This window comes from Phyllostomus discolor, chromosome 8, assembly GCF_004126475.2.
Source record: "Phyllostomus discolor isolate MPI-MPIP mPhyDis1 chromosome 8, mPhyDis1.pri.v3, whole genome shotgun sequence".
Classification (NCBI taxonomy): Eukaryota; Metazoa; Chordata; class Mammalia; order Chiroptera; family Phyllostomidae; genus Phyllostomus; species Phyllostomus discolor.
This window is the reverse complement of record NC_040910.2, coordinates 20,146,184-20,173,577: the sequence shown is the minus strand read 5'-3', so window position 1 is coordinate 20,173,577 and position 27,394 is coordinate 20,146,184. Positions and strand designations below refer to the sequence as shown.

Sequence of the window (27,394 nt, the reverse complement as noted above, 5' to 3'; positions counted from 1 at the left end):
GGCTCCGTCCTCAGCCTCCACCACGTAACTTAAACTCGGAGTCCATTCTACAATGTCTAAAATAAGAATGCTACCACCTGCCCTGGTAGTAAATCTGCTGAAGGTCAAACAGTTGATGTGGCAAAAAGGTGAAACGATGCAAACCTGAGATGGTACCAGGGGCAGAAGTGCTATTTGAGGATGTCAACTCAGATGCCCATTGACTCAGCTGTCTATTAAAAACCCGGGGGCCCTCGGTGCACTAAGCACAAAGTCGATGCTGAGACTGCACAAATGGAAATGAAACAGGCCCTGTCCTGGAAAGCCCGTGGAGGAGCAGGGGAGGCCGGCAACTCGGGACAGTACCTGTGAGGCGGGGACTTGAGCCAAGTGCCACGGGGACTACAGCACAGACTTGCCTGGGGACCTGGAGGGGTTTCGGAGGAGGTGGTGTCAGAACCGGGTCTCGAAGGACAACTGGAGTTGCAGTGGGTAAAAGCTTATGGAGGTGAGTTGGTTTGTAAGAAGGGGTACCACGTTCCAGCAACGAGGGGAGGAGGCCCTTGTCCACCGAGCGACGGCACTTAGATTTTATCCTGGAGACAAGAGGGGACGCGGCTCGCACAGCGACCGGGGAAACAAAGAACAGGTTTGTTTAAGAAGCCACGGCCAGCAGCAGTGGGGCCTGGGGACTGGAAGAGAGGAAGCCTGGCTGGGAAGACAGCCCAGGTGCCAGCTGATCTCAAGACTGCCACCGAAGCACAGGGACCTCAGTTCCTCACTCAGACCCACTGCGATGCCTCATCTGCTAGGAATTCTCGCTTCCTAAAGGTCAAGACCAATGAAAGAAGGAACAAATGAAAAGGTTTACAAAGAAAAAGGCAATCTTAATTCTTCGGGTTTCCCTACTTTCTTCCCAGGAGCAGACATACGTGCAGCAGAGACCAAAGTACACACCCTCCCCTCCACTGATGGCGATCGTGGTGAAACGCCAGGCCAGTGAGGCTTTGGATAGGAGACGAATTACACAAACACTTGTTTTCAGCAGAAGGACGTGAGCCATTTAATCCAACTCAGTAGAGCCAGAAAAACGCAAAACTCAGATATGAACGGGCAACAGACGCAAACCAAAAGGCCTGAAAAAAGCCATACCACAAACCAAAAATAAGATAATTCTTTGCTCGCACCCTCGTTTATTCCCCAAGATGTACAATTTTTTTTTTCATTCCAAAACACAAACTGGGGTCTTAACCTTAAGACTCATTTAAGAGAACAGAACCAGTCACAGCTTATATGACATCACAGATGTTAACACTGTTTTTCCCTATTCAGAGAAATAAGATCCAATATAAAGGACTTACTTTGTTTGAACATTTTTCCTAAATAATACTTTCATAAAAGACAAAATAGCCAATAATGCCCTTTTCAGGGTGTTTTCACAGAGTTATACTCTCTGACTTAATTGAAACAGACTCACAGACACAGAAGACAGACTGACATTGGCCGGCAGAGAGGGAGGCCGGGGGATGAAAAAGGCAAAGGGACGGTGAAGCAGAGATGGGTGGCTACACACCAGCCACGGGATGTAAGGTGGAGCGGTAGGGCACAGGGAGCAGGTACCCATGGGTCTGAATGCTGAGGTCCCAGGCTGCTCTACGGCTCCAGCCCCTCACCGCCCCGGTGTGCACCCTCTCCCCACCCCAGCGACCGTGCAGGGAAACGCATCACAGGTGTCTAATCACACACGTCGCAGCGCTGCACAAAGGTATGCACCGGCTCTCTGGCTGTTTTCCGCTTCCCTTCTCATGATGCACTTTTGTTGGGTTTGCAGCGGCAAAGTATCTGATGTCTCCAGGGAGTCATTCTCTCTATTCACGTTGCTTTCAGGCTTTGAAACGGAGAGCTTGTGGCCACCTTGAAAACGGCACCTGAACTGTGTCCTCAGTGCAGCACACCAAGCCAAGCTCACCTGCCACGTCCTGCCCTGACACAGGCTCACAGCTGGGTGAAACACTCCTGCTGGTTTTCCTTCCCGGCTCCGCACAGCACAGCTGGGAGGGGCGGATGGTGCCTGCGTGTTTGGAGCTTTCACCTTCAGACTATTCACATTCAGGGATCTTTGGGCGCAGGTCTTTTTTTTTTAACCCTTTTAACCATGTTTACGCCAGATCAATGAAAAATACTCAATAAATTATACTGAAACCCAATCCCACCTAGACCTCTCAGTATAAAAGCTTTGAGTGCCAAAAAGTGGCAGCCACTGAAGTGTCCACCAGTTGATAAATGGCTACGTGGACTGTGGTATGTCCATACCATGGTCTATCATTTGGCACTGAAAAGGGACAAAAGACTGATGACTGAAGATAGAGGAGTGGTCACCAGGGACTAGGAGGATGAGAATGTTCTAGAAGTAGGTAGTGGTAATGGTTGCACAACTCTGTGAACTACTCAAAACCACTGAATTGTAGTTAACGGGTGAATTTCGTGGTACGTGAATCATCTCTCAAACAAGGCTGTTAAAAAATAAATTACAATCTCAAATAGGAAGAAAGGCACCAGACGGAGAGAGTCTGGTGTTAGCTGACACAAAGGCCAAGGAACGCCAAGTCCCCACCATGGAGGGCCACAGGGCAAGGGCAACGGAAAGCGCTCCCGACGGGACAGCTGCAGGCCTGCCGAGGCCAGCACTGCACTCAGCCACTGTCCACCAGGCACCCCCGGTGCGGGCCCCAGGCTGGGCAAGGAATACAGCGGACAGCCAAGTCCGGTCGACCGCCCCTGCTCTCTCTCGTGGGGTGTACACTCCGCGGAGCCAAGGAAAGAGTGGCTATGTAACCACACTATGGGGTGCGCAATTACTTAATGGGGAGAGACGGTAAGATTTCTGGGAGAAGTGGCGTGGATAAAGGAGTGAAATAAGGGTTAATGTGAAGAAAAGTGGGGGTGGAGGGGGAAATGGCATGTGTAAGCAAGCAGAGGAGGGCTGGTGTGCCTGGGACGCAGAGAGCGGGTGCTGTGCCCCGGGGCTGTGGAGAGACACAGCAGCCGCCCCCTCCCGGGAGCACTGGCTGTAAGTCCTAAGACCTAGAGGAAGGCACAGAAAGGTGTGAAGCGGGTGACTGCTGAGGTCCAACTTGCATTCTGGGAAAAGGACCAGAAAGGGTCAGAGCATATGCCGGCAGACCAGTTAAGGGGCTGCTACAGTGTCCAGGAGGGAGACGGTGACAGCGTGGATACGGAAGAGGGCAGTAGGCATCAACGGCCAATAGGAGCTGCCAGGAAGGGTGAGTAACACGCATGTTCTCCTCAATCAAGGTCTCACTATGAGACCCTTAATTCCATGCCTCCTTAAATTAACCCTGCTAACTAAAGCAATCTGAACACCCGCCTCTGCTTCAATACCTGTGTTACCGTTAACATAGCACCTGGCTCTCAAGGCTTCCAATCTCAGTCACCAGGGAAACCTGGACATTCTCAGCTGTCCCCCTGTGCCACAGGGCAGCCATGAGATAAGGCAAAAAATGTTCATAGGAAAAAAACCCCGATGCCATCAGCATATACAAGTTAAACCTCCCCTAGCTCTCTCAGGCCCTTACAGAAATGCAGGTCAGATCGCATCAGTCTCCTGCTTAAAACATTTCAATACAGCCCCACTGGTCTTTGGACTTCAACCAAATCTAAGTTTACTAAGTCAAAGAACTCTTCCTTAGAATCCTTGCAGGAGGGGCCGTTCGACTTTATAAAAATAAAGATGACATTAAAAATGTTAATTATTTTGTAACGTGGTCACAAAGCTCCCAGACATGACATTACAGGTGAATCCGTTTTGCTTGCCGCACCCACTGGAATGGAAGCTCCACGACGACAGAAACGCAGAGGTGCAAGGGCGCTGCGGAACGGAGGAAAACCCACGGAATGCTGCAGCTGACAGATGATGTTTCCTCTTCACTGAACAGAAAGGCAGGGCCGTCCATAACACCCTAACAACTCTGTATGCGGACAGCCGGGTACGAGACTGATCACAATGATCATGTTGTAAGTGTACCAACACTGAGTCACTATGCTGTACACCTGGGACTAAAATATAACACTGTATGTGAACTGTATTTTAACTTTTTAAAAAACAGTGGGTAAGGTTCATAATATATTGCCTCAAGAGTTTTTGTAATTTCAAAAGGTATTCAGGGTTACAAGGAAAACCGGATAATCGAAGGGAAAACAATGGCCGAACCTAGGTGCTATTAATGAAATGCTATTAAAAGAATGTGAGAGTGTCATTATAACACCTTTCAAAACATCAGAAATATTTCTTGCCACGAAGCCCCACACAGGCAGGGCTGGAAGCAGGGAGAGGGGAGGACAGTCAGACGCTCCGGGGGGGATGTCATTCCTGGTGACCCTGGAGGCTTCATCTCCCCAAAAACCAACCTGGCGAGATTTAACAGGCCCTGTAGAGGTTCAAGGTCTCTAACTGCAGGTCTCTCTTTACAAAACGTACCCCAAGGAAATAGGTAATTTAAAGGGAACTAAGAAACTGATAAAATATGTATATGGCCTAATGGTAACAATAACGATGTCCTGGCTGGTGTAGGTCAGTGGATTGAGAGCCGGCCTGAGAACCAAAATGGTGCTGGTTCAATTCCCAGCCAAAGCACGTGCCAGGGTTGTGGACCTGGTCCCTGGTTGGGGGTGTGCAGGAGGCAGCTGATCAGTATTTCTCTCGCAGGTTGATGTTTTTTCCCTCTCTTTCTCTCCCCCTTTCCCCCTCTCTAAAAATAAATAAACAAAATCTTTAAAACAAAACAAAACAAAAAATAATGAAAAACTGGGAACATTTCTAATTACCAAAAATAGGATTAAGCAAACTACGAAATGTCAACAGCATGGACTATATGGCCATTAAAAAGAAGTGTATGGCCCTGGCTAGTGTGGCTCAGTGGATTGAATGCTAGCCTACGAACCAAAGGGTCACTTGTTCGATTCCCAGTCAGAGCACATGCCTGGGTTGCGGGCCAGGTGCTGTCCCCTGTTGGGGGCATGTAAGAGGCAACTAACTAACGTTTCTCTCACACATTGATGTTTCTCTCCCTCTTTAAAAACAAAGAAAGAAGGAAGTACAAGGATTCTACTGACACTTTATAGACATACACAATTTAAATAGACATCAGGATTTTTTTTAAAAAGCAGAAAAAAAGTAAAATCCTCATTCTGATTATGTAAAAAGGCTGTATGTACTCTGCAAAAGATACATAAATTTAGAAGGCTACAAAGTTTGGTGTTGACTAGCATTCTAAATAAATTCACTGTTACCATTACCTGTGTTTGTGAAAGCTGAATGCTCTGGACCTGGGGAAGCAGAAAGTAAGCATTTGGGAGCTGCTTTGCAGACCCTTCTGTAGAGATTCTGCGAGTACCAATTCCAGATACCTGTGGGGGGGGGGGGGGGCAGGTTATTCCTTTGTTAGTTTGGAAACACATTTGCCATGATGCCAAAATACCTTTCCAAAGGACATTTGTATTCTGGGACTCTAGTTATCCCATTATTATATTTAACTTTATCTTAAAAAAAAGCGACAAAAGTTGCTGTATTTAAGCAAAATGTTCCTCATTGCAGCAAATCTTTTCACAGATAGTCACCTTTTCTGGTAAGGGACCATGTGTTTAATGGAATCCAGTAAGAATTAACCACAAAAATGGTCAAGTAGATCTTAGTACTTAAATCACTTCTTGCCACGTCTTCTCAAAGATGTCACAGGTATAACTCAAGATGAAGATTCCTTACTATTTGGGGAAACAACAACAACAAAAAAAACCTCACTCTGCCTTCCTGGAGCCTTGATGTGAGTGGTGAATTCCCTGAGAACTGGCCCCCAAGTACGCAATCCACGTTCCCTGATGAGAAATATTCCTAAGCCCTGCTGGGGAGGAGGCCAAGCCTCTAGAAATTTCCCCCCATAGGTCCCTCCCCCTGGACTGTTTGTGAGGTGGGGGCTGTGAGCTTTGAAAGCGTGTTAAATTGTATACTAGAAAACCGAGTGGTAGATTCCACCATGTGGCTCCGGTACCCTTCAAAGGTCTCCGGTGGGAGTTCCAGCTCTGCACGGCCCCCTTGGTGCCATGTGAGGCATAAGATGGGGCAGCCTAGGGAGTTCGGCATCACGAATAGCCTTAGAGTATGAATGGCACAAGCTGGGTGGTAACACAGCCAGATATCTTTTTAAACTATCCAAACCCCTTTGTTAAGTCAACCAAACTACACGACAGAAGGAAGAAGTCACTTACATGATAGGAAAGGACTCCGTATGAGGAGGTATTAATAAATAAAGAACTCTCGATGCTCCCTTCTTCAGTAGGTAAGAAAATAATTCTGAAGGAAGTCTTCCCCATTGCTGGAATTACCTGAAAGACAGGAACCGAATGACCCTTTGGAATGGCCCCTTTGATGAATTAATTGCCTTTCACAGACTTTCTTTTTGACAATTTCTGTGAACAGATGTTTGCATATTCTACATGCTTGATTTATGAGTAGCAGGAATCCCTAAGAATCCCCCAACCCAATCAACAATCACAATTTAAGAGAATACTTCAAAGAACATAGCTTGGGCCCTGACTGGTGTGGCTCAGTGGGTTGGGTGTCATCCTGCAAACAAAAAGTTGCCGGTTTGATTCCTGATCAAGACACATGCCTAGGGAGCAGGCCAGGTGTCTGGCTGGGGGCATGCAAGAAGCAACCCATTAACGTTTCTCTCCCTCTCTCCCTCCCCCTCCCTTTCCCTTCCCCACTCTCTAAAAATACATAAATAAAATCTTAAAATAAAAAGAGAGAGAACATAGCTTGTAGCTTGCACTTATGGGAAGATCGTTGCCAAGTCCTTCCACTCCGGGTTGGGGTCACATGCCTCACAGCTTTCCTTTTCCCTCCTCTTCCACCCCCACATGGTCCCCGCCTTTATCTAACACAGTTCCAGCTCCATTTAAATAAAGAGAACCACCAATGTACACGCACACTGGCACTAAATAAAGGTCAGGGAGAGCATTCATTTGGAGAGACCATTGTAAACAAAATACTGGGCTCCCTCTTACGCCATTTCCTTAGTCACAGTATTTTTATACAAAGTGCATTGGGTAGACATAAGTAGGCAAAATAAGTAAGAAAAACCCACTGGGAATTGGGATCTTCATTAAAAGTTAAAGACCACTGAAATTAAAACTACTAGAAGCTAGGTTCTTGATCTCTGTGTAATGGTGCAAACTAGCTTATTAAGGAGCTATTCCCTACCTCTCAGTTCTACATTTGAAAGAAGTCCTACCTATCTTAGTATGTTCACCAGGAGAAGCGATCACAACTGTAAATGTGTATTAGTTATTAGATTCTTCAACAGGGGTAGTCATTTCAAAACAAATAACATTAAGTTTCTTTAATGATAGAATGTCATACTAAATATGCATCCATTACTATCTAGTTTGGACTCTTAAACATTTTTTTCTCAGGGAGATAACAAGTACCACCGAAACCATGACCATGAAGAACTTTTTAAAAAAAAATGCTAATGCAAACACACAGAAGAAAACAGTGTGGGTAGCAGAAAAAGGGGAGACAGGGAGCAGAAAGTCAAAACTTCAGGCCAAAGAAAGCACGAAAAGCTGGCGGCTGGCCACGGCATAGTTTCCAAGAGGACATCAACACTTACCCTGCAGTGAACGGGAGGCACGTGAAAATGTCTAGCAGCTGTAAACACGGAGTTCACCACGACCTCGCTCTCCCTACTAGGGTTATAAGCGTAGAGGACCTTCGCTGCGGGGTGTCCCAGGAACCTAGGAGGGGAATCGGGGGAATAATATATTGTGTGGTTATCAATATAACCATCCAACCATCCCTACATATACTTGAAACCCAAAAAGCTGTTGATGTTCATCACAACGTTCAAAGCAACAATGATCAAATCCTATTATGAATAAAGCATTTCATCCACGGCAATAAAAAAAACTTTTCTTTCACAAGACTTATTAAACCAACCCACAGTAGCCCCCTGCTGGTTTTTGAGTTAGAAGCATTCAACCCATCTAGGCCTTCACACGCTTGAAAATACTTGTCTGACTTGGGACTCTAAATCAAATGAAAGTATGTTTACTTATGAAACTGTGCTCGTAGGAAAACCCGACTGTCTTAGGGTTTATTTCCTGAGTAATAAATTTAAAGAGGCTTTTGGGTGGGTGGGATGGATGTCAACTAGCAAGTCTTATAAAAGGAAAATTTAACTGGTTGCTAAAGACCATTCTTCTGAGAAAAATGAAAACCCTGCATCTCTTTCCAGCAGTGGTCCTTACCCATTTAAACATCATGAGTCCTTCAGAACACCCCGATGAAGAATGAAGGTCTGGCTCCTCCCTCCACAAACAGGCTCACGCAAAAGTTCATACCTAATTCCAAAAGTTTCCATGGGCCTTGGAGAAAGAATCACTGCTCTACAGCAAACACCCTGGCTGGGGAGGGTCTTCAGGGGGACTTTCCCAGCCCCAGGGTGGCTCTGACAAAGGAACCGCTAGAGAAAGGGAGCTGGTGTGCCCAGCCCACCTGCCCAGAGCTCTCTCCATTGCTCTCTCCATTGCTCCCTCCAGCCATTGCCCTCTGGCTCCTAGTTCCTCCCGCCCAAGGCCACCGTCACTCTGCTTCAGTTGGCTGCCATACACAGAGAGCCTGCACAAATTTCACTGAAGTCATTTCTCCAGTTTTCACGCCCTCAGGGGCAGAGACCTAACTATACAGTTTTCATTAGCAAGGCCCACAAATAAAATTATATCCTAAATTCAGCAAAAAGCTCATCTACACTATGCCTGTATTTCTCTGATTTTATTCTGATTTCTCTGACATTAGAAATGTGTGCTTTTCCAAAAGTGAAGCAAAACTTGTTCCGCTTATACACAATGGGATTTTCAGCATTCGGTATTATCCATCAAGGATTTCCTTGGGATTTTTCTCCTAGCTTTTTCTCCTACTTTCAATCACGGGTCTCAATTGAAGGTTTCATAGAACCAATGTGTATTTTAAAAAATAACTCGTTTACAGCCAGTCACAAGTCAAGTACGCATCGGTGTGATTAAAACCTTGAATCCCCAGTGTTCTTAAATAACACAACTAAAATTTCTTCATACTACCATAAGCACAAAGGGTCACCTCGGGAAGTCCTCCATCAAAAGTACGGGGTTCACATTTGCCTCTTCTCTTAATTAAATTAAATACACAAGGGACTTCCCTGGGTTTAAGTAAATAGTAAGAATCACCAGCAAAGTTATTACGACTGATCCTCAAAGCCTTATATCCCATTCACATAATTGGAAGAGAAGGGTTTTTGTTTTGAAGGACACAGGTGTCTCCTGGAGGACTGCATCAGAAAACGTGCCCGCACGATCACGGTGCTGCGACTGCTCCCACAAGAAACTCACCACAACGGACAGGGGACACCGGCTGGCTGAAACCTGGTTACCCCTGTGCTATTTTTATCCTATTTTTTAATTCTATTTTTAAAAGTGTTATGAGGATAAGCATTTCCTTCACTAGTGACAACTGGAAGATGCTCTATTAATTCAATACTACAAAAGAATGATTAAAATCTCTTACGAGTGATTAGCACTTTATATCTCAGGACCACAAGAATATTAACCCTTAAAATAAACCCTGAGACGTAGGCGGGGGGCAACTGAATAACATGATCCTGATTAGGCATCCTAGAGGGCAACCAAAGCCACAAAAAGGGATGAGGCTTGCCCAAGGTCAATGTCAAAATAACAACAGCAAAAGCTGAACGAGGGCAGGGAGGATATCAGAACTCTGGCTAAAGTCTTACTCTAATGCCTCTAAGTCATGCCATTTGTCAGATGTACAGTCAAATGGCTAATTTTTTAAGTGTTCGAATTTAGACTCTAGTTTGTCCTGACTGAGATTTTAAAAACCTCAGTGAAAACAATTTATTCCCACATAGATCTTCCTTGCAAGAAAAATAGCATGGTGTGTGCCGGCTTAGAAACCAGAAGTTTTATTCTATCACTTCTGGTGAAATGACCGTGGGCACACTGCGTTACCCCTCTGCAGTAAACGTATGACCACATTTTAGTTCGTGGTCAAATAGAGGCATTGGAAAATAACACACACACACACCCACACACACACACACACAGACAATACCTATCCTTCCAGGACTGATACAAGATTCAAACAAGAGACAAGATTGTACTTGGAAAACTATAAAAGCACTACATAAATATAACTAAATCACCCAAAAGTGACTCAAGTCTAAAAATTAACAATCTTTTCAAATCAAAGAATTTGAACATTTTTTTTCACCCACCAGGACCAGTAAGTGATAGACAATACATAGCTAATTAACATACGTAGCTAATACACACATGCAGCCACAGGCACTGGTGATGGGATTTTTATATTCCTTTCCTGAAGGGTGAATATGTTTATACACAATGAGCATCCCACGACCTGGAACTGTTATCCTAGCCTAACTGTACTTACTATTCTCCTTCTCATTGTATCCACCGAACTATATACTTGGATGCTCTTTAAAGCAGATCCTACATTAAAATGTCTTTTTACAATAGAGACTTTCCATAAAAGCAAAGAGCTCTCCCAGATTTTGAAATCAGTGAGGTTTTATTATAAATTGAGTGCCTATAATTTAGTTTCTTGACTTAAGAGTAAAAACCACAAAAATTCATAAGCAAAAAAGCAGGCACCAGGAGCCTTATAAAGTTAGCAATCTCCCTTCATGCTCTTACCTCTTCTCCCTTTTATGGAATCTCCCTAGAAAGCTCAACCAGGTACTTTAAGTTGAAATTTCCTTCTGCCTCACTACAGCTCTGGTCTTCCGATGATTGGAAGGAAATGCAAAGAAAGACCCAGTTGAATAGAAAAGGCTGAGTCAGGAGACAACCATTACTTCACCCCAATGCTCTCCTAACACGATTCACATAACTTTTCTTGTAACTTAAAACAGCTCTGTGTAAAACAGAAGTGATGTTCCAGGCTGCTGAGGCAAGCAGAGCTTTTACACCTGAACCCTCTCTCACCTTCAGCCTTGAAACTCTACTCATTTGAAATTCTACCTACTCATCCCAGCAATATTCTGCATCCAGGCAGCTGAACACTTTTAAGTTTCAAACTTTGTCACAGCCAGCAAGAGTCCTTAGGTTCCCTCCTTCTGCAGGGCTTCACCCTTCTCTTCCTTAATTTCTTTGAGTTCCCAGATTAGTCCCTCAACTGCCACTCATCACATTTCCTTCACCTCGTGGTTCTTAACATGATGCACTGTAAGTAATTACAGCTTGCATGCTGTCTTCCCCACTTAACTTGTTTCCAAAGTCTTAATCGTAATACTAACGTCTCTGTACAGTGTTATTTTGAATTCTGAAGCATTGTGAGCAGTGAAAATGAGTCAGAAAATGAATCTAATTAAAAGAATTCAGAAACTATCAATATTTAAAGTTTTTCCATTATAAAATAATGGGACTTGTTTTAGACAAACAAGAAATTAGTATTAACTTCCTATTAAATTCCAATCACTATAAGTTATTATAAAGTACATTTGTTAAAAAGCAAAAGAAAGAGCTAAAACAATTCTTTATACTCTCCTTTGCACAAAAAGTATTCCCTTTAACAATTCCCAGCATTAATTTCCCTTGCTATTCTGAATATAGTTTTAAAGTATTTAACATCATACACATATAAAATATCCTGGAAGCAAATAATGCAAATAAAATAACTTATTAAAGATTATAAAGAAAAGATACTTACTGAATTCCAAAATCTAGGACTGACGGCTGGAAATGTAAACCCTTTCCACTAAATAGTTTGTCTGAGAAGCTAAAAAAAGAAAAGAAAAGAGAGATTAACTTTTGTTGTAGTTTTGAAATCTGAATGCTAAGCTAAGGGGACACGCTTAGGCCAACGGCTCTTGTGAGATACAATTAGACCCCTCACAGATGAGCCTGAACCGGACTTTAAATGCTAAAGCAGGGCTATAAGAAAGCTAACATAATTCTGTAGTTGCAAAAAATCTAAAGTACTTTTAGATTATGGTTAATAGAACTTCATATCTAACACAAAGTTCTGTGAGCATTCAGACAAAAATGGGGGTGGATTTAATTTTTAATAGGCTGCATTTCTGGATGAATGCAGATGACATGACTATTTTCATAAGCCCAAATCCAAGAAGTGACATTCAACTAAGGCGGGTGGGGTTGGGGGCTTGGGGTGGGGGTGCGGTGTAGAGAAGGGAGCTCTGGCCTCTCAATCGGTTACATGACTTGTAACAAGGGGAGGACAGGGCTCATAGCTGGGGTTACTCCTGGAGGCCGCATCTGGCACCAGATCAGTATTTTTTAGGGAAACAACCACATAAAATCGCACATGGCAGATAACATTTTCAGTAGTTATTAAACATTATTATGATTTCATTTTCCTTTAGAGTCCAAAGCCACAAATTAACCTACTAAAAAGTGTATAAAGAGATCACATAAAAAAATATATAAGGTATAACAATCTATAGGCATACTTAAAGACATAAAATACAAAATAGATATAATATATCAAATACAAAATACAGGGTCCCGCAGAAGTAACGCCTGCTTGAGTGTGGTTGGTTGGGTAATAACATGGGTGTAATAATTTATAGTTTTAATTTGAACATTTCACCTAGAATGGTGTGCTTTGAGTGTGATATTGTTATGTTACAGAATTCCATGCTCATGATCTTGGAATAATAAAGAGGCATTATTTGCACCGGACACTGTGTACGTGTATATGTGTATATATGTCATGTGCGTATATACGGATGCATGTGTATATATGTAGCCATGTAATCCAAAAATATTTAACTGTGAAGAAGCTCCAAAATGTAACCCGTATGACTGTTTCCAAAGACTCACGCAAGCTCGCCAAAACACAATCTTCCCATTCTCTCCGCCCACCAAGGAGCCCTCCACCGAGCACGGCCCAGAGGCTGGTCCAGGAGTGGACATCTGAGCTGCCAGCAGCAGCTTTGCGACCTTCCGCAAGTCCCTTCCCGTTTTCCTTGAAGGGGCAAACAGTGCAGAAGCCAGAGGAGCCCTTCAGAGTCCTCATCTCACAGGGAGAATCCTGGCCGCAGTGTTTCCTTCCTCCCTCCGTTTTCCTGCCTCTGTCTAAGCTTCCCTTCCTCCATCCTCTCCCCTGAGACTCCCTTTTCCTTTCTCTGTTATCTTCCATCGGTACCTCCTTTATGCTATCTATCTCTTACGTCAGCCATATTAATTCTAAAGGTGATACCTCCAATCTCCAACTGCCTAACTCCCGCCAACCTCCCCCTTACGCTGAGCTTGCGCAGAGAAGAGGTTTGCTCTTTACCGGGCCCCCCTCAAACCTCAAAAGGCCAGGACTAACTCCATGACTTGCTTTCAAAAAAAAAAAAAGGGCCATAAACACACCCAGGAGCCTCCAGAATGTTTTCAAGAGTCACAGGAGGTTGCGAACATGAAGAGGCTCCAGCAGCAGACGCACCACGGCTACCCTAGTCCAGACCGACCGAGCTGGCCAGGGCTCAACCTGCCAGAGGAGAGAGAAAGCAGGCAGCTTCACAGGCCAAACACTATCTTAAAAGAGTCAAGCTGCTGTGTCAGTAATAAGCAAAATGATTAACGACAGTCTCCTTCCTGCCTTGTGTCCCAAAAGTGCATTCTTCTTCAGATATCGCAGCCAACCTCTGGATCAGGAAGGCTTGTAGGATTAAATTCATTCACCCAAGATCACACCGCTGCTAAGAGGCAGAGTCAAAAGTCCAGTGCAGCTCTGTCCGGGTCACAAACACGAACGCAGTCTGGCGTTCAGGTCTGCCCAAGGCAGACCCCCCGGCTGGGTGAGGGCTCATCTACTCTCAAGTCCCCCCTGTCTGTGAAGTGGAGATGACAATGGTATCTACACCTTGCAGTCCTCCCGAGTCTAATTTTAAAATGTGACCAAAATGCCTTTGCTTCGTGACTGGCAAACGATTAAATACAATACATGCTAGATCGCGTCACTAAGAGGACAATTCTCATCTAATAACAAAGGCAATGAGAACAGAGGGAGAAGCCGGTTGAGCTTGGAGTCCCAGCTGACTCTGGATTTGAAAGCCCCAAATGGGGTAGGAGTAATCACCTGTGAATACAACAAAGGAATATAAACCTGGGCCGTCTCATATCATAACAGATTTTTAAATCCCACAATCAGGAAGTTTAACATACACAACGAAAATCAGACATCTAAAGTCCAAATCAAAGCAGTAAGGTAGAAAGAGCCAGAATGCCTCCAACTTAACTTAAAACCCTCTCTCCCTCTCTCCCTCTCTCTCTCCCTCTCTCTCCCTCTCCCCCTCTCTCTCTCCCTCTCTCTCCCTCTCCCTCTCTCTCTCTCCCTCTCCCTCTCTCTCTCTCTTTCTCCAGTGGAGAAATAAAACTATGTCAATTTTTTTCCTAAAAAAACTAACCATCTTTCTCACTGGTTAGTTTCAGCTTTGACTGTTCAGTTCAGAAACTACATCAAGTGACAGGGAGACTTAACATCACTCTATAAATTTAACAGTTGCGTCTCATAGGTGAAACCATTTCAGATGGAGGTAACTCACACACAGACACGTGCCCTCAAGTACTTGATAAAGACGGAAGGGGAAAAAAGCCGCAAACCGCCAAATTTTAGTCAACAGCAGACATCAGCAATTATCTTCAAGTGGCAACGCTAGCTATGAAATGGCAATTTTAGAAGATGCCAAAGTTTTCATTTCTAAATTGACAGAGTCAAAGAAATGAATTAAGCTTTAAGGGCAATCGCAATAAATGATAACTTCCTCCCTTTTCCCCTTTCTCTCAAAAGTGGGCACGAACCATTTCTCATTCGGACCCCTTAATGACATGGATGATTCTTTTATGTCAGAGGTCACTGGACCTCTTTCAGCCTTAGGGATCCCCTCATCTGGCATAAAATAAAAGCATGTAAAGCTTGTAAAACTAGATTATAAATTTATGACACATTTCAAATATGCATCCTTTCCTATCCACAAGATAACTACAAGAAAATGTGCTTTATTAAAAGAGAAAAATAAAAGAGGGGCCATTTTGCTTCTCGAACAGGAGCTAGGCATAGGGGTGAGAACTAGGAGTGCAATGATCTGAGGCGAGTGGGCTCTTGTTTACACGGACACCACCCCACGCGGTCCCTGAGCCCTTATTCTTCAGACGCCCACCTTCCGCCCAGAGCGGAGCCTCCCCTCGGCAGTGGGACACGCGGACAAGGAAGCCCAGCATCGCTGTGAAGGATAATCTTGGCTTTAAATCACCTAACATCCTTTTCTTTAATATTTTTCTCTTCTTTCATTTTTTTTTTCACTTTGGCCACCTTTTCTCCCCTGCTCATAAAACAAACACAGTTCAAAAAGTGGCTGGTACAAGAGCAAAGAAATTTCAGTGGAAATGAGCAGCCCTTGGGGTCAGGTCCCAGCTGTGTTATGCGCTCACAGGTGACACAGACTTCAGTTTCCTCTTTTTGGCAAACTGACGGGGCTGGACCAGGGGACTCGGAGATCCTTAGAAAAGTGGGGGGATGCCCAGACTCCTTATTCCCAGGAAAATTACATCTATTTGCTGATATCAGACACACCCTTTAGAAACATTCGATCCAGTAACAGTAACGGAGATCTGGAAATGAATTAACGGTAACCAACTATTCTGGCCATGCACAAGTGTTTATTTGACCAAGACGCATCATTTCAACACCATGCTCCACCTCTCCAAAATGAGCACCCAAATGGAAACAAATGAAGAAATGAATTAAATGGGACAACGAGCCCAGGGACTCCGGACCCACCCTCATAGCTCTGGGCAGCAACATAGTAAGTACATCCTGGCTGCGCTGGGGCCGGGGGCCAGCTCCAGGAAGATTCTCCCCTTGAGGTTACAATCCAGGAAGCCGGACAAGGCTCATCCAAACTGGACAAGCAAAACTCAAAGAGCACGAGCGTTCCAAGAGAGAAAAGGAGAGCCCTACCTGGAAAAGAAGTCAGGGTAGACTTCAAAGTGGGAATGGTCCTCAGTGCACATCTACCATAAACGGAAACCAAACGGAGGGCACGTTCAGTGCAGCTAACGGCAAGAGGGAAGACGCATAGGCCACACTTGGAGCACCACCCGAGCCAGGAGGAAACCACCCTGGAGAGTCAGCCTGCCTGGGGAGTCAGCCTGCCATTGGCTCTGGGCTGCAGGGTGCAGAGCAAAAGTCAAGGGGGTGAGTGTGAGCGGCGAGGAAAGGAGAGAACAGGGATGAGGGCGGCCCGAGGCAGCAGCGCAGCTAACAAACTAGGCTTCGCTGGCCTAGAACGGCGCACAGTAGGGACATCGGGTGCTTGCCTTCGCGTGCCATGAAACAAGTCCTGTGCACCCTGGCTCTGTGCGGGACCTTGCCCCTCCAGGCGCCGCTGCAGCGAGTCAGAAGAGGGGCTGCAGAAGCTGCTCCGAGCAGGTGAAAAACCACTTGGCCTTCCAACAGGGATTTGAGAAACAATACTGACCACCTACAGGTTGGGTGGAACTGTCTTCCTAAACGGACTGGCTTCCATCTCTCTCTAGAAGGCCCGCCATGCACAGCTAGCTGCCTTTCAAATGTAAACTCTTTCAATAGCTGGAGAAAGCAGCACGTGTCTAAAAAAGATTTTTTTAGGGCTACGAGAGTAATAAGGTTGCATGCACAAGAGAAAAGGTTTGGCAGCCATTTTGCACTCAAGCAGGTAACAATTTGGACCACACATAACTAAGCTATTGTCTAAAGGTTTCAAGGAAAGACCCGCTGTGCTAACGAACCGGGCTGTTCTCGGAGTCAGGAGACTGCCTGCCCACTCAGGCCCCACCGCTGGGTAAGGCAGGGGGTCCTGCACTGTTCATCTCCTTGGACCCTGAGCAGGACGCAGCTATTCCTAGGGCCCTGCTGATATTCCCAGGGACTGAGGAGGAATTTGGTACTTTTCTGTTGTGCAAGAAACCTGAAACTGACTCCCGCACAGATACCAGCAGCCCCAGCCTGGGGCAGCTGTTCCTGAAGCTCGCCCACTCCAGAGCAAAGCCTGCGGGTTCCCAGGAAGGTCGGCACCGACTCTGCCTGAGGCCCCTGTGTGACCTACGGGGAGTCCTCAGCCTGGGGGCCTGAGCTGCTTCATTTACAAAACGAGTTCTACGAGGTGAGTCATAAACTTCCACATCCTAATTGTAGTGCCACACGTTGTTTTCTGCATTCACTTTTCATTTAAAAAAAAAATTCTTCTCCCCAAAAGCTTGAGAGGGAAAATATGAAATACTCAGGCACATCTACTCCAGGTAGAACTGCCATTCTTCCTGGTAGATGAACCGCTTGTCAAGAACCACTGAACAATGGAGGCAGACGCCAGTACTTTTCCCCATTGACTTTCCAGGGCCGGGGTGGGAGGAGGCATTTGGTAGAATGTGATTTTCCTAGTTTCTTTTCAGAAAGCCTCCGACTTGAAGGTCAAAGAAAAAAGGAAAGTCCTTGGAGCAATACCAGCAGTGATCTGTCAGAGGCGCTCTTGCCAACAACAGGATATCTAGGGTTTTAAGCCACCTTGGCATGTTCATGGTCAAGCCTTCCCGAGGCAGGGACAACAGTCCTCCAAGAAAGTCTGTCCCTTCAGTTGCTGGTGACCTCCATATTCACACCACCCATGGAGGAGGTGTCCCTTCTCTTGAAGACTAATCCCTCCCGCCCCTTTCTGGGTGGGTCCTGGACCGAGTCCAGGGCCTCATCCCCACCCTGCCCTGCCCTCTCCAAAATCCCCACCATCTCCTTCCCTGCTCCTTCTTCCTCCTGAACTCCAAGAGACTCATGCCCCTCCCCCTTGAGAAAACCCTCCCGGGGTCCCCACCTGCTGCAAGCCCTCTTCTTCCCTTCATAGCCAAACTGTTGGCAAAAGCAACATGGACAACAAGTACATTCATTGAGCACTGACAGAATACCGATGCTGCATCCAGCCCTTTATTATCCCAAGCAATCCTAAGGTGTGGATAGCAACATCATGCCATTTCCACGCACAAGGAAATGGACACTTAGCGTATTTGAACAACTCACCAGAGCCCCCCCACCACCAGGCGGCAGAGTGGGAATCACAGCACTGCCCGCCACCCTCTGGCATCCTGCGCCCTCACTCGACCAAGATGCTCCAGCTGAGGTCAGCAGTGAGCACCAACGGTGAACTCAAGGACCGAGCTCCTGAATCTCCCCACTGGCTACTCGCTCCTGAAGTGCCTCCCTGGTTTCCAGGAAATCCTGCCCAGTCTTGCTCCTTCCCTCTAGGGCTGCTGCTTCTCATCTCCTTGTCAATCTCCTCTCCCTCTGCGTCTCTCTCTGTCTCCTCATTCTTCCTCGACTCCCACCCTCTAGGGTCACTTATCACCCATTGGGTAATGCTTCCTATACAGACATCTGTCACTTTTTCGGCTGGCCAGCAGCTAAGCTTCCTTACTACATTCACAGATTCCCCACTGCCGCCCCTTCTAGGTTGTGAAAGGGCCACTTACTGGTTTTACTAGCCCTGCTGTAGCTAGGTACTGGCATTTGACTTAGACTTGGCCAGAGTCACGTGCCTGGGCGGGCACCAGGAGCTGTGGGCACCAGGAGCTGCTGCCACCACGCAGGAAGGTGGAGAATGGCTCTGGGGGTGACCACAGCAGCTGGGCAGCGAAGTGACTGGCAGAGGAGCAGCGTCCTCAGCGGCCTTCTCCTGCGACGTGTCTCGGCTGTGGTTCTAGCTGCTAAGTCTCCTTTTGGCTTGTTTGTTTTCTGAGCCTGGTGCTTAAGTCTTCCTAGAGATTCCGTAAGCTGCCCAACAGCTTTTCAATAAATTCCTTGTCTGCTTCAATCAGCCAGAGCTGGTTTCTGCGGTTTGACTGACTCATTTCCCAAGCCTGTGTGTCTGTGGCCTGGACTCCTCGGCTGAGCCCCTGACTCACGTTTCCATGGGACCTAGACGCCCTCCTGCTGTGGGTCCACAGGCGTGTCCAGATGGAACCGAAGCTGGAGCTCACCCCCTGCCCCGTCCCCCCGCCAGTGCACAGCTCTGTGATACCGTCTCGGTGACGGATGGCCACCTGCCCAGCCGGGCAGCCCGGATGAGACCTGCCCGCCGTGCCTTCCTTCCCTCCGCACGCCTGCAGAGGGCCGTCCAGGAATGTGACGCACTGGCACCACACCACCCTCGCTCCGCGCTCCTCGCAGGCTCCCGAGCAGAATCTTACATTCAGAAGGCACTGCATGTGCATCTTAGTTAGAGAATCTTACAATACATTATTACATTATTACACTTACACATTTAAACGTGTCGTGGTTCGTGTGCTATGAAGGACTCCTGCAGGTAAGTGGCTAAGGGGCCTTGCAAAAACGGACCGAAGAAAAGGCCAGTGATGAAGCGCCTGTTTCCTCAGTTCTGTCCCGACTTTCTCCTTTCTCCTGATGGCTCCTCATCTATGGCTTAAAGATTTAACATCTTTCCCTAGACTCTACTCTATGTAAAAATAATTACATAGGATTTTTAAGCCTGCAAAATACAAAAGACATTGGTGCTGCCTTTCAGCTCAAGGACAACAAGTTAGCACAAAAAGGTAATTCGGTATTAGGCGTCCGCAGCAGTGATGCGGTTGGGCGGATGCTGGAGTTTGGCAGGAAGCCCAAAGCAGAAATTCCCACGGATGATAAGGGAATGGGGAGAGAGGGATGATGGACTCTTCCTCCTCGGGCAATCCTGTAGCTTTTTTTTAGAAAACCAACTTTTGAGTTCCCAAAGTGTCTGCATGACTTCAGATATCAGTTCTCTGAACATGAACCAGCTCTGTTCATAAAGCTCATCTCCAACCCTCTAAGCAAAGCAGTGGCTAAACCTACTCATCTCGTAAAGGCACCAGTGCCCGCTCCCACTGACATTCATCCCTCACACCACCTGCGGGAAGGGAGCATCACCGCCAAGGCCGTCTGACCCAGATCCGAAGAGGGATGGGCAGAGCCTCGCTCCCACAGCTCAGTCTCATGTGCAACACAAGGTCTCAGAGCACAGGGCATGGGCACAAGGCGGGGTGGAGCGGGTCAGGAAGAGCGTCCGGACAGAGCCACTGGAGCAGGACCCGGGAGGCTGGGCGGCCTGCCTCCCAGTGAAGATGGAGGGGAGTCCCGGGTGAGGGGAGAGACAAGAAGGCACACAGACTGCACCACGGTTGGTGGGAGAAAAGCCAAAGTACGGAAGGCGATTTCTGAAAGTTTCTTGGCACGTTAAAAAAAATACTCCTGTAATATCTTCATATCACAGAATAAGGGTCTAATTCAAACACAGTGAACGGAGTGATTCTGTAAAAATCCCAATGTGAGCACACGCATCAGAACAATCGTCGGGCAACGGCACAGAATATGGGCAACACGGTTGGGAAAACCTAATGAAAATATTCCAGGTTCTGCAACCGTCCCTGAAGGGCCAGCCTCAGGACCGCCTCGGCCCGCAGCTTCGCTTCCCGGGGAGAACACGGCGAGGGGTACCCTGGCTGGCGTGTGTATCGGGACGGTCCTGTTTCTCAGAAGACCTGGGCAACGCTATTCCACAAGCCCAGATCTTCTCCCTTTAAAGCACATACCCTCTGAGTGCAATTTTTAAAAACAGGTATGTAGAAGTCCTTTTGCCTGGACTGTCCCGCTGCCCACCGAACACACCGGCAGGCACCACACGCTGGCCCACGGACGCACCTTACCGCGGCTGAGCTCGCCTCCGTGACACAACCCCACTCACTGTCAGAGGGCCTGAAAGCTGGTTTCTGTCACGTGAAACCTGAGGGATACAGACTCTGGAGAAACCGGTGTAAAATGTGCCCAGAAAAACACATACTCCTTAGCACAGGTCAGAGGGGCTAGGGGGGTTTCCTAGGGGTGGGGGGAGAGGGGAGGTGGTAACTTAAAAATGCGTTACGTCGAAAGCAGTTTTCCCTTGAGAAACAATGCTCATGGTTTCATGGTCATTTCCAGGGCTCCATGACTGAGGTGGTTCTCTTCCCCTTAGTGTCCCTCTCCTTCCGTAACTGTTAGCTGGCCCATTTCCCAGGCTTCCTTGCAGCTGGGTATGGCCATGGGTCCAAGTTCCAGCAAATGGGATATGAGTTGAAGTACCATGTGGCAGCTTCCAGAAGCCCTTTGGCCCTTGGCTCCCACGTGCTGCCATGAACACAGGTGCCCCCCACCCGCACCCCAGGTCCCCGTCCCCAGGGGGTGTAGTGCTCCGGAGCCAGCGGGCCCATGAAGACTTCCTGCAGCCAGAGGCTGCCCAGCTCTAAACTCTCACAGGAGAGAGAAAACGTTGTCTTATTTTTGTTTGTTTTTTTTGTTTTGTTTTTGTTTTTTGGAGGTGATATAATTTAACACATCCCCTATTTTTTAAGTCACTCTTTAATTAATTAATATATTTTGATCTTTAAGCTGCATATCAGAACTTGCACATGGGTGCTGGCTGGTGCAGCTCAGTGGACTGAGTGCCGCCTGCAAACCAAAGGGTTGCAGGTTCAACTCCCAGTCAGGGCACATGCCTGGGTTGCAGGCCAGGTCCCCAGTGGGGAGCACTTGAGAGGCAGCCACACACTGATATCTCACTCCCTCTCTCCCTCCATTCCCCTCTGTCTAAAAATGAACAAAATCTTAAAAAAAGAGAACAACTTGCCTGTGGGTACTGGAAGATGGTCGGGGGGTGCATTTTGTAAAGTATGTGATGGCCTAACCACTATGCTGTACACCTGAAACCAATACAAAATAATGTTGGGGGACAAGGGCTAACTTGTTTTAAACCACTTGTGTTTTGGAATTCTGTTACCTCGAGATTTAATTCTAATGGGAACAGCTGCTCACCCTTTTCAAACACCAGAACCTGCCAGTGGCCACTGCTCCACAGAACGGACACAAGGCAAGTGGCCCGGGATCCGGCTCCAGGCCCCCGCTCCGCTCGCCCTGGGGGAGGCAGGCCCCGGCAGCTGGCCTTTCATGTGGTTCAGAACCAGAGCTTCCCAATAAATCACAAGCTAAATGGCTCAAGTAATAAAAGTAACCTGAACATAACCCAAACCGGATGGTGAAACAAAGAAAATTCTAAGCAAAGAAAGGACAGTTCCTGCTGCCTTTCGCTGGGAACAGTCAGTCATGGGCTGTGGTGGTGGCTTTGGTGGCTTCGGTCACAGGCAGGTGTCAGTGAAGAAGTGCCACCCATGAACTGTTGCCTTTAAGACTGGACACACAGAAATGACCTCCTAATTCAGGACATTTCATTCCCACATGCAGGGACAAGTCCCTACGCGGGAACACCCCAGGGCCGCTGTGAGACACTTCAGGGGACCCCGACTGAGGCGACCACACCAGACGTACAAGAGGCACGAGAAGGAACACACGGGCGATGTCCCCACCGGGCCTTCTGGGAAGAGGAGGGGCCTTGCCCATACGAACCCAACACACTTACGCTGCAGTGAAGGCAAGGAATAAAAAGTACCCTACTTTTTTCTCTTCAAGATTGCTTGAAACTTCCTCAGTTGTTGGGAGACATCATCTCCTTCCCCTCATTTTGGGGCATGCACCCTAAAACGGAAGCCAGGTGCCTCCCTGATCTACTTCATCCTTTGACACCATGTCACACAGCAGAGCTCTTGCAAAACCCGAAGAGAAAAACTGGGGGAGGACAGTGTCCTGGTTCCTAGTCAGTGTTGGGAAAGGGGAATAAGGGGGTTAAAACAGTGGAAACACGTGCTAAGGTGCCAGGGCCTACTCACCAAGGCGAGTGAGCTGGAGAGATTAGTACAAGAGATCATCTAATGTTCTTGTGCTCAGAATTTCAGCTCCCACTGCCTTAACATTAAAGCAACACCCTGACTTCACTGGGTCCACTGGGAGGACTCAGGGAAATCTGTTTGCAAAGAGCTTTGCAAATTGCCCAGCAGCGTGTTTCCTGGGCAAGGGGAGCCAGCGTCGGTTCCAAGGGGAGCAGAAAAGCAAAACTGTTTCCTGTTGAGTCCCACGGGCTCCGCAGAATCTACAGAAGCAAATCAGCCTACACCAAGGCTGAAAGGTGTGTTTCAGTTCTCCCACCGCCTGCAACCTCATTCAAGGCACTGACAGCTCCAGGCGCCACCCCCGCCCCCCAGCAGCCAAGTAGCAGGAGCCTCCCTCTGGATTCAGCCCAGGGAGTTTAATTGTTCCTAATTATACAGACGCCACTCATATGCAAATAGTGCATGAAGGGTTTTCCTTTTAAATTGTAATTTTTCTTTCAGACTCATGAGGCACTGAAGTGTTGTTGCTGAAGATGTCACTGAAGAAAGAACGTCCTCGCGGTCACGGGGGTAGGAGAGAGGCCCCTCTTCCCTGGCCCGCCCTGCCTTTGTCCGGCCCGGCAGGTTGCCACGCCCCCACTGCCAGGCCGGCCCCAGCCCAGCCGGAGGTCTCCAACACCTTTGCCTCTCTGTCCAGCCCTCTCCATCTCCAGACAAAGCACAGTATGGACCTGGCAGCAGAGGAGAGAGGGGAGAGCAAAGATCTGCTGGCTGAAATGCTGTTTTCTCCATTCAAATCCCTGTGCCAATGAACACCAACTCCAAAAGTAGAACAGCTTGCTGATAAAAATTGTTTCGAAGATAATAATAGCAACGTAGGGGAAAAAGCTAACATGTGCAACATGATTACAACCAAAAGATATCCAGAGGAAGATGAGAAGGCAATTAGCAGAATATTCAACACGGCAATGTTAGGATGAGTGGGATGTGGGCACCATTTCCCTTTCCCCCAGTTTTCCAAAATTTAAGGAAGAAAGAAGGAAGGTCAGACAGTTTTATAAACCAATGTCAGGTAAGCTATTTTTTATTCACCCTAAAATAAAAGTCAAGTCTAGTTGTGTCAAGGGTATGAATTAGAGTGACTTACTAAATCACAAATGCTATAATTGTTAATGAAATTCAGAGACGACTAAGGAATTAAAAAAGAGAGCATACTGAACCTGTTGAGAGAAATACGGCATTGAATCAGACACAGAAACATCGTGGAGCAGACTGAGCTAGGACCTTGAGAAGAGACCCAGTTTGCTAAGCCTTGGCTAGGCAGCATCCGGGCCTGGGTCTGGTTCAAATCCTTGGACTGAATCAGCAACACCAGTCACTGCAACCTGCCTGAGATGGCTGTTCTGGTCCCACTGCTTGAATGAGTGGATCCGCAATCCCAGAACGAAGACCAAAACCTACAGTATTTATAAACACCAGTTACACAAAAGTAGAGGCGAGCTGAGCTGAGGCCTGGCACCTGACCCTCAGCCTCACTTCTGTAGCTGCATCCCTGGTTCAAGCACCAATGGGGAACAGATGTGTACCCCACGTCTAGTCTCCCCACTGGAAAGGGGCAAATGTGGTCCACGTGGGGCTAAGAGATCTGAGAGATGGAGAGAGAATCCCTGAACTCACCTATTCCTAAAGCCAACCACCTTCCTTCCTCCAGGTCCTAAGAGCTAATAAATTCCTTTTAACGCTCAAGCTGAATGGTTGAACTCTATCACTTGAAGCTGAAAATGTCCCAGCTAGTAGTTAGATGAACCCAGTTACTCAAATATAATGCATGCGGTTGGGTCCAGGAAAGCAGGAACATTAAAATACATTTTATGACTAATTGTGAAAACAAAAGCTTTCTGAGAAAATAAGATGATTCTGCAAAAGGCCAAAGACAATCTGCATCCCCACCAAAAACAGGGTGGGAGGGGTGTGGGAGACAAGTACAAACTACCTCTTCTTCATAGAACCAACAGCTTGTTTTAGGAGAGGCAGACATGTTCTCATATTCGATTACGGTGATGGCGGCGCAACCCTGCAGATACAGTGAGGACGACGTGCCAGCCTCCAACCTCGAGCGTGCTGCCAGGACTCAGTGTAGGAAAGGGAAGGGGGCACCCTCTCTGCCTCTTCTCAAACGTGCACCCCGATCCCTCCCAGCTCATTTCCTTTCCGCGCACACAGACGCCGCTTCTGCACTCTGAAAATGCCATCTGCAGATGCCTTTGATTAGGGCCGGCCACATTTCCCACCATTATGCAGCACTTTGTAAGCTGCAGTTAATTCCTGCCTATTATCCAAGTGCAAGATCAATCTGCCTCATTTCGGGCAGCCTGGCAGCTGCGGAGGAAGAACGGCGCTGCCCTTCCGAGGAGGTTCATTTGACATGGAACCCCTGCTGCTTCAAGGACTCGACTCCTCAAGGGCTAATCAACTTCAGTCGAGCAGGCACGAAGAGCCCCGAGAGCAAGGCGACTTCCTTCTTCCTCTGCGAGCCTGTACCTTCAAAAGCCGGCCTGAGAAGAGAAAGGGAAGGGCAGACACCAAGACTAGTTTCTTTTTGAGGAGGGTGAGCGGGGGAGGGGAGGATGAAGAAATCAAGTAAGAGCAGACCAAGTGCTTTCACCAAGCCATGCGCTGCTATCAGTACCACCATCACCTTGTTAATCTTCACGGATGTGGGAGCCTTGACCCTTAAGCCACCTAGCCGCCAGAGCTTGGCGACCTCCAGCTACTGAACCACTCTGAATTCGCCTGTTCTCCAAAGAGTCCCTTGACCTCTCCTGGAGGAGGCACTTCCCTATTTTAAATAGCTTCCACTGTGGTTTTCCTTTAACTATAAACACAGATAAGAAAACACTAACAGTACTTGCTACAGTGAAATGGGATATTACGTTGCCCAGTGCCATACTTACTCAACCAACTACTGTAATAAAGTATTTAGTGAACTTTTTAACTCTCATTACAAACAACTCCATTTTTGTTGAGTATTCAGTGATACTTTCGAAATATATTTCTTTCCTCTAGTAATAACAGGAGAGGGAAGTCCTGTACGCCCCACGCTAGAAAGACTGCCACACATTCTGGCAGCAGCTTCAGAATGAATCCCTTCAAATTCAAGAAAAGGTAAATCCCCCTTCAGGGGAACCTTTACAATGTTAGCTCCTAAACATTTGCTCCCTTAAAAAAGAAAAATCATGAGCACCAGCTCAGGGGGTCAAGAAATCTGGGCCACTGGTACCCAATTTGGCATCTCTCAGAGGTAACTAGGGGCAGCTTTCGAAAGAAAATATGGACCCCAGGACTCAGCTAGTTCTCTGGGCGTAGAGCGTGGCAGTCTGGATTTGGGGAACAGCCCCCCCTAGGGAATTCCACTGTCCCCGCACCCGCTGGAAAGCAGGAGGAGTGTGCGCATTTGGGAGCCACAGGCCCATTTGTCCATCTATCTGCCACTCATGCCGGGACCCTTCTGGTGACGCCTCTGTTTCTAATGCAGCTCATTTCCCTACAAAATTCTCCCAACTCAGGGAGAGCCAGGTTGCAGGAAACAAGCTAGCTATTTTAAGCAGAAAGGGGGTGTTTATACAGGGAATTTGGTACTTACGTGATTGTTGAAAGGGTCAAAGAAGCAGGCTGCATGCTGGGCTCCCAGGAAGGACTCCCAAAAAAAACAGGAAACTGGCCCCCAAGGGTGCTGGTGCCTCTGGCACCTGGGGAAGGTGGAGCACCTCAGGGAGCTACCCTGGAACCACTGAGTCAGGAATATCCTGCCGGCTGTGGCCCCAGGACCTGAGAGCAGCATCTGCCGCCATCCTTGGTCCTAAACCAACATGCACTAAGTCACATCACAGGAAGAATCGCTCACCTTCTGCTACACTCCAGAGGCTGATCTTAATGGTAATTCCATGTGTTTCTGGTGCTACTGCACTGGCCAGTGGTCACCAGAACTGAGTCCAGCATGCCAGCCTACCCCAAACAGAGGACCCCAACAGTAACACAGACTAATACATCACTCGCTTTCAAGAAGTTTCTAACTCCCCGAGTCTCTCACCTGCCTGGCTTCCTCTGCCCTTTTTCTCTCCATAGCCCCTTCCTGTGGGGACAACTGCTAATCCACATCCCAGTAGGGTGTCTAATGGCACCTTCTGAATTTCTTCTTCCCCTCCCATTTGGCTTGCAGTGCAGCCTGTCTAGTGTATGTTTGTTTGTTTGTTTGTTTGTTTTAGGCTCCTGATTTTTATTATCCAATACACTGGCTGTTTGCCCCCAAATCTTGTCATTCACCAAGTTAATGACACTTGAACTAAACAGATAGGAGTAATACAAAATATACTACCACCACCTTCACTGGAAAATTCTAATCATCACACTAGTAAGATCTGCCCAAAAGCAACCAGCATTTTTGACACAGCATTTTCTGGACCAGAAGTCCAACACAGCATTAGATGCTGTGAATGCATAAAAACATCCAGCAAGCAGCAGAGACCTAAGAAAAAAGAACAGTAGAGACAGCAAGAATTTT

At 47.2% G+C, this 27,394-nt stretch overlaps 1 protein-coding gene across 1 annotated transcript in view; it reads right to left on the bottom strand.

Moving 5' to 3' along the window:
• The window catches only part of TMEM131L (transmembrane 131 like), a 139,627-nt gene that overhangs the window by 60,057 nt on the left and 52,176 nt on the right, over positions 1–27,394 (bottom strand). The window contains exons 4-7 of the mRNA XM_028520060.1: positions 11,780–11,848; positions 7,671–7,794; positions 6,262–6,378; positions 5,296–5,406 (exon numbers count right to left, since the gene is read on the bottom strand). Of these exons, the coding sequence (XP_028375861.1) occupies positions 5,296–5,406; positions 6,262–6,378; positions 7,671–7,794; positions 11,780–11,848 (421 nt within the window). The remainder of the gene's footprint in view (positions 1–5,295; positions 5,407–6,261; positions 6,379–7,670; positions 7,795–11,779; positions 11,849–27,394) is intronic.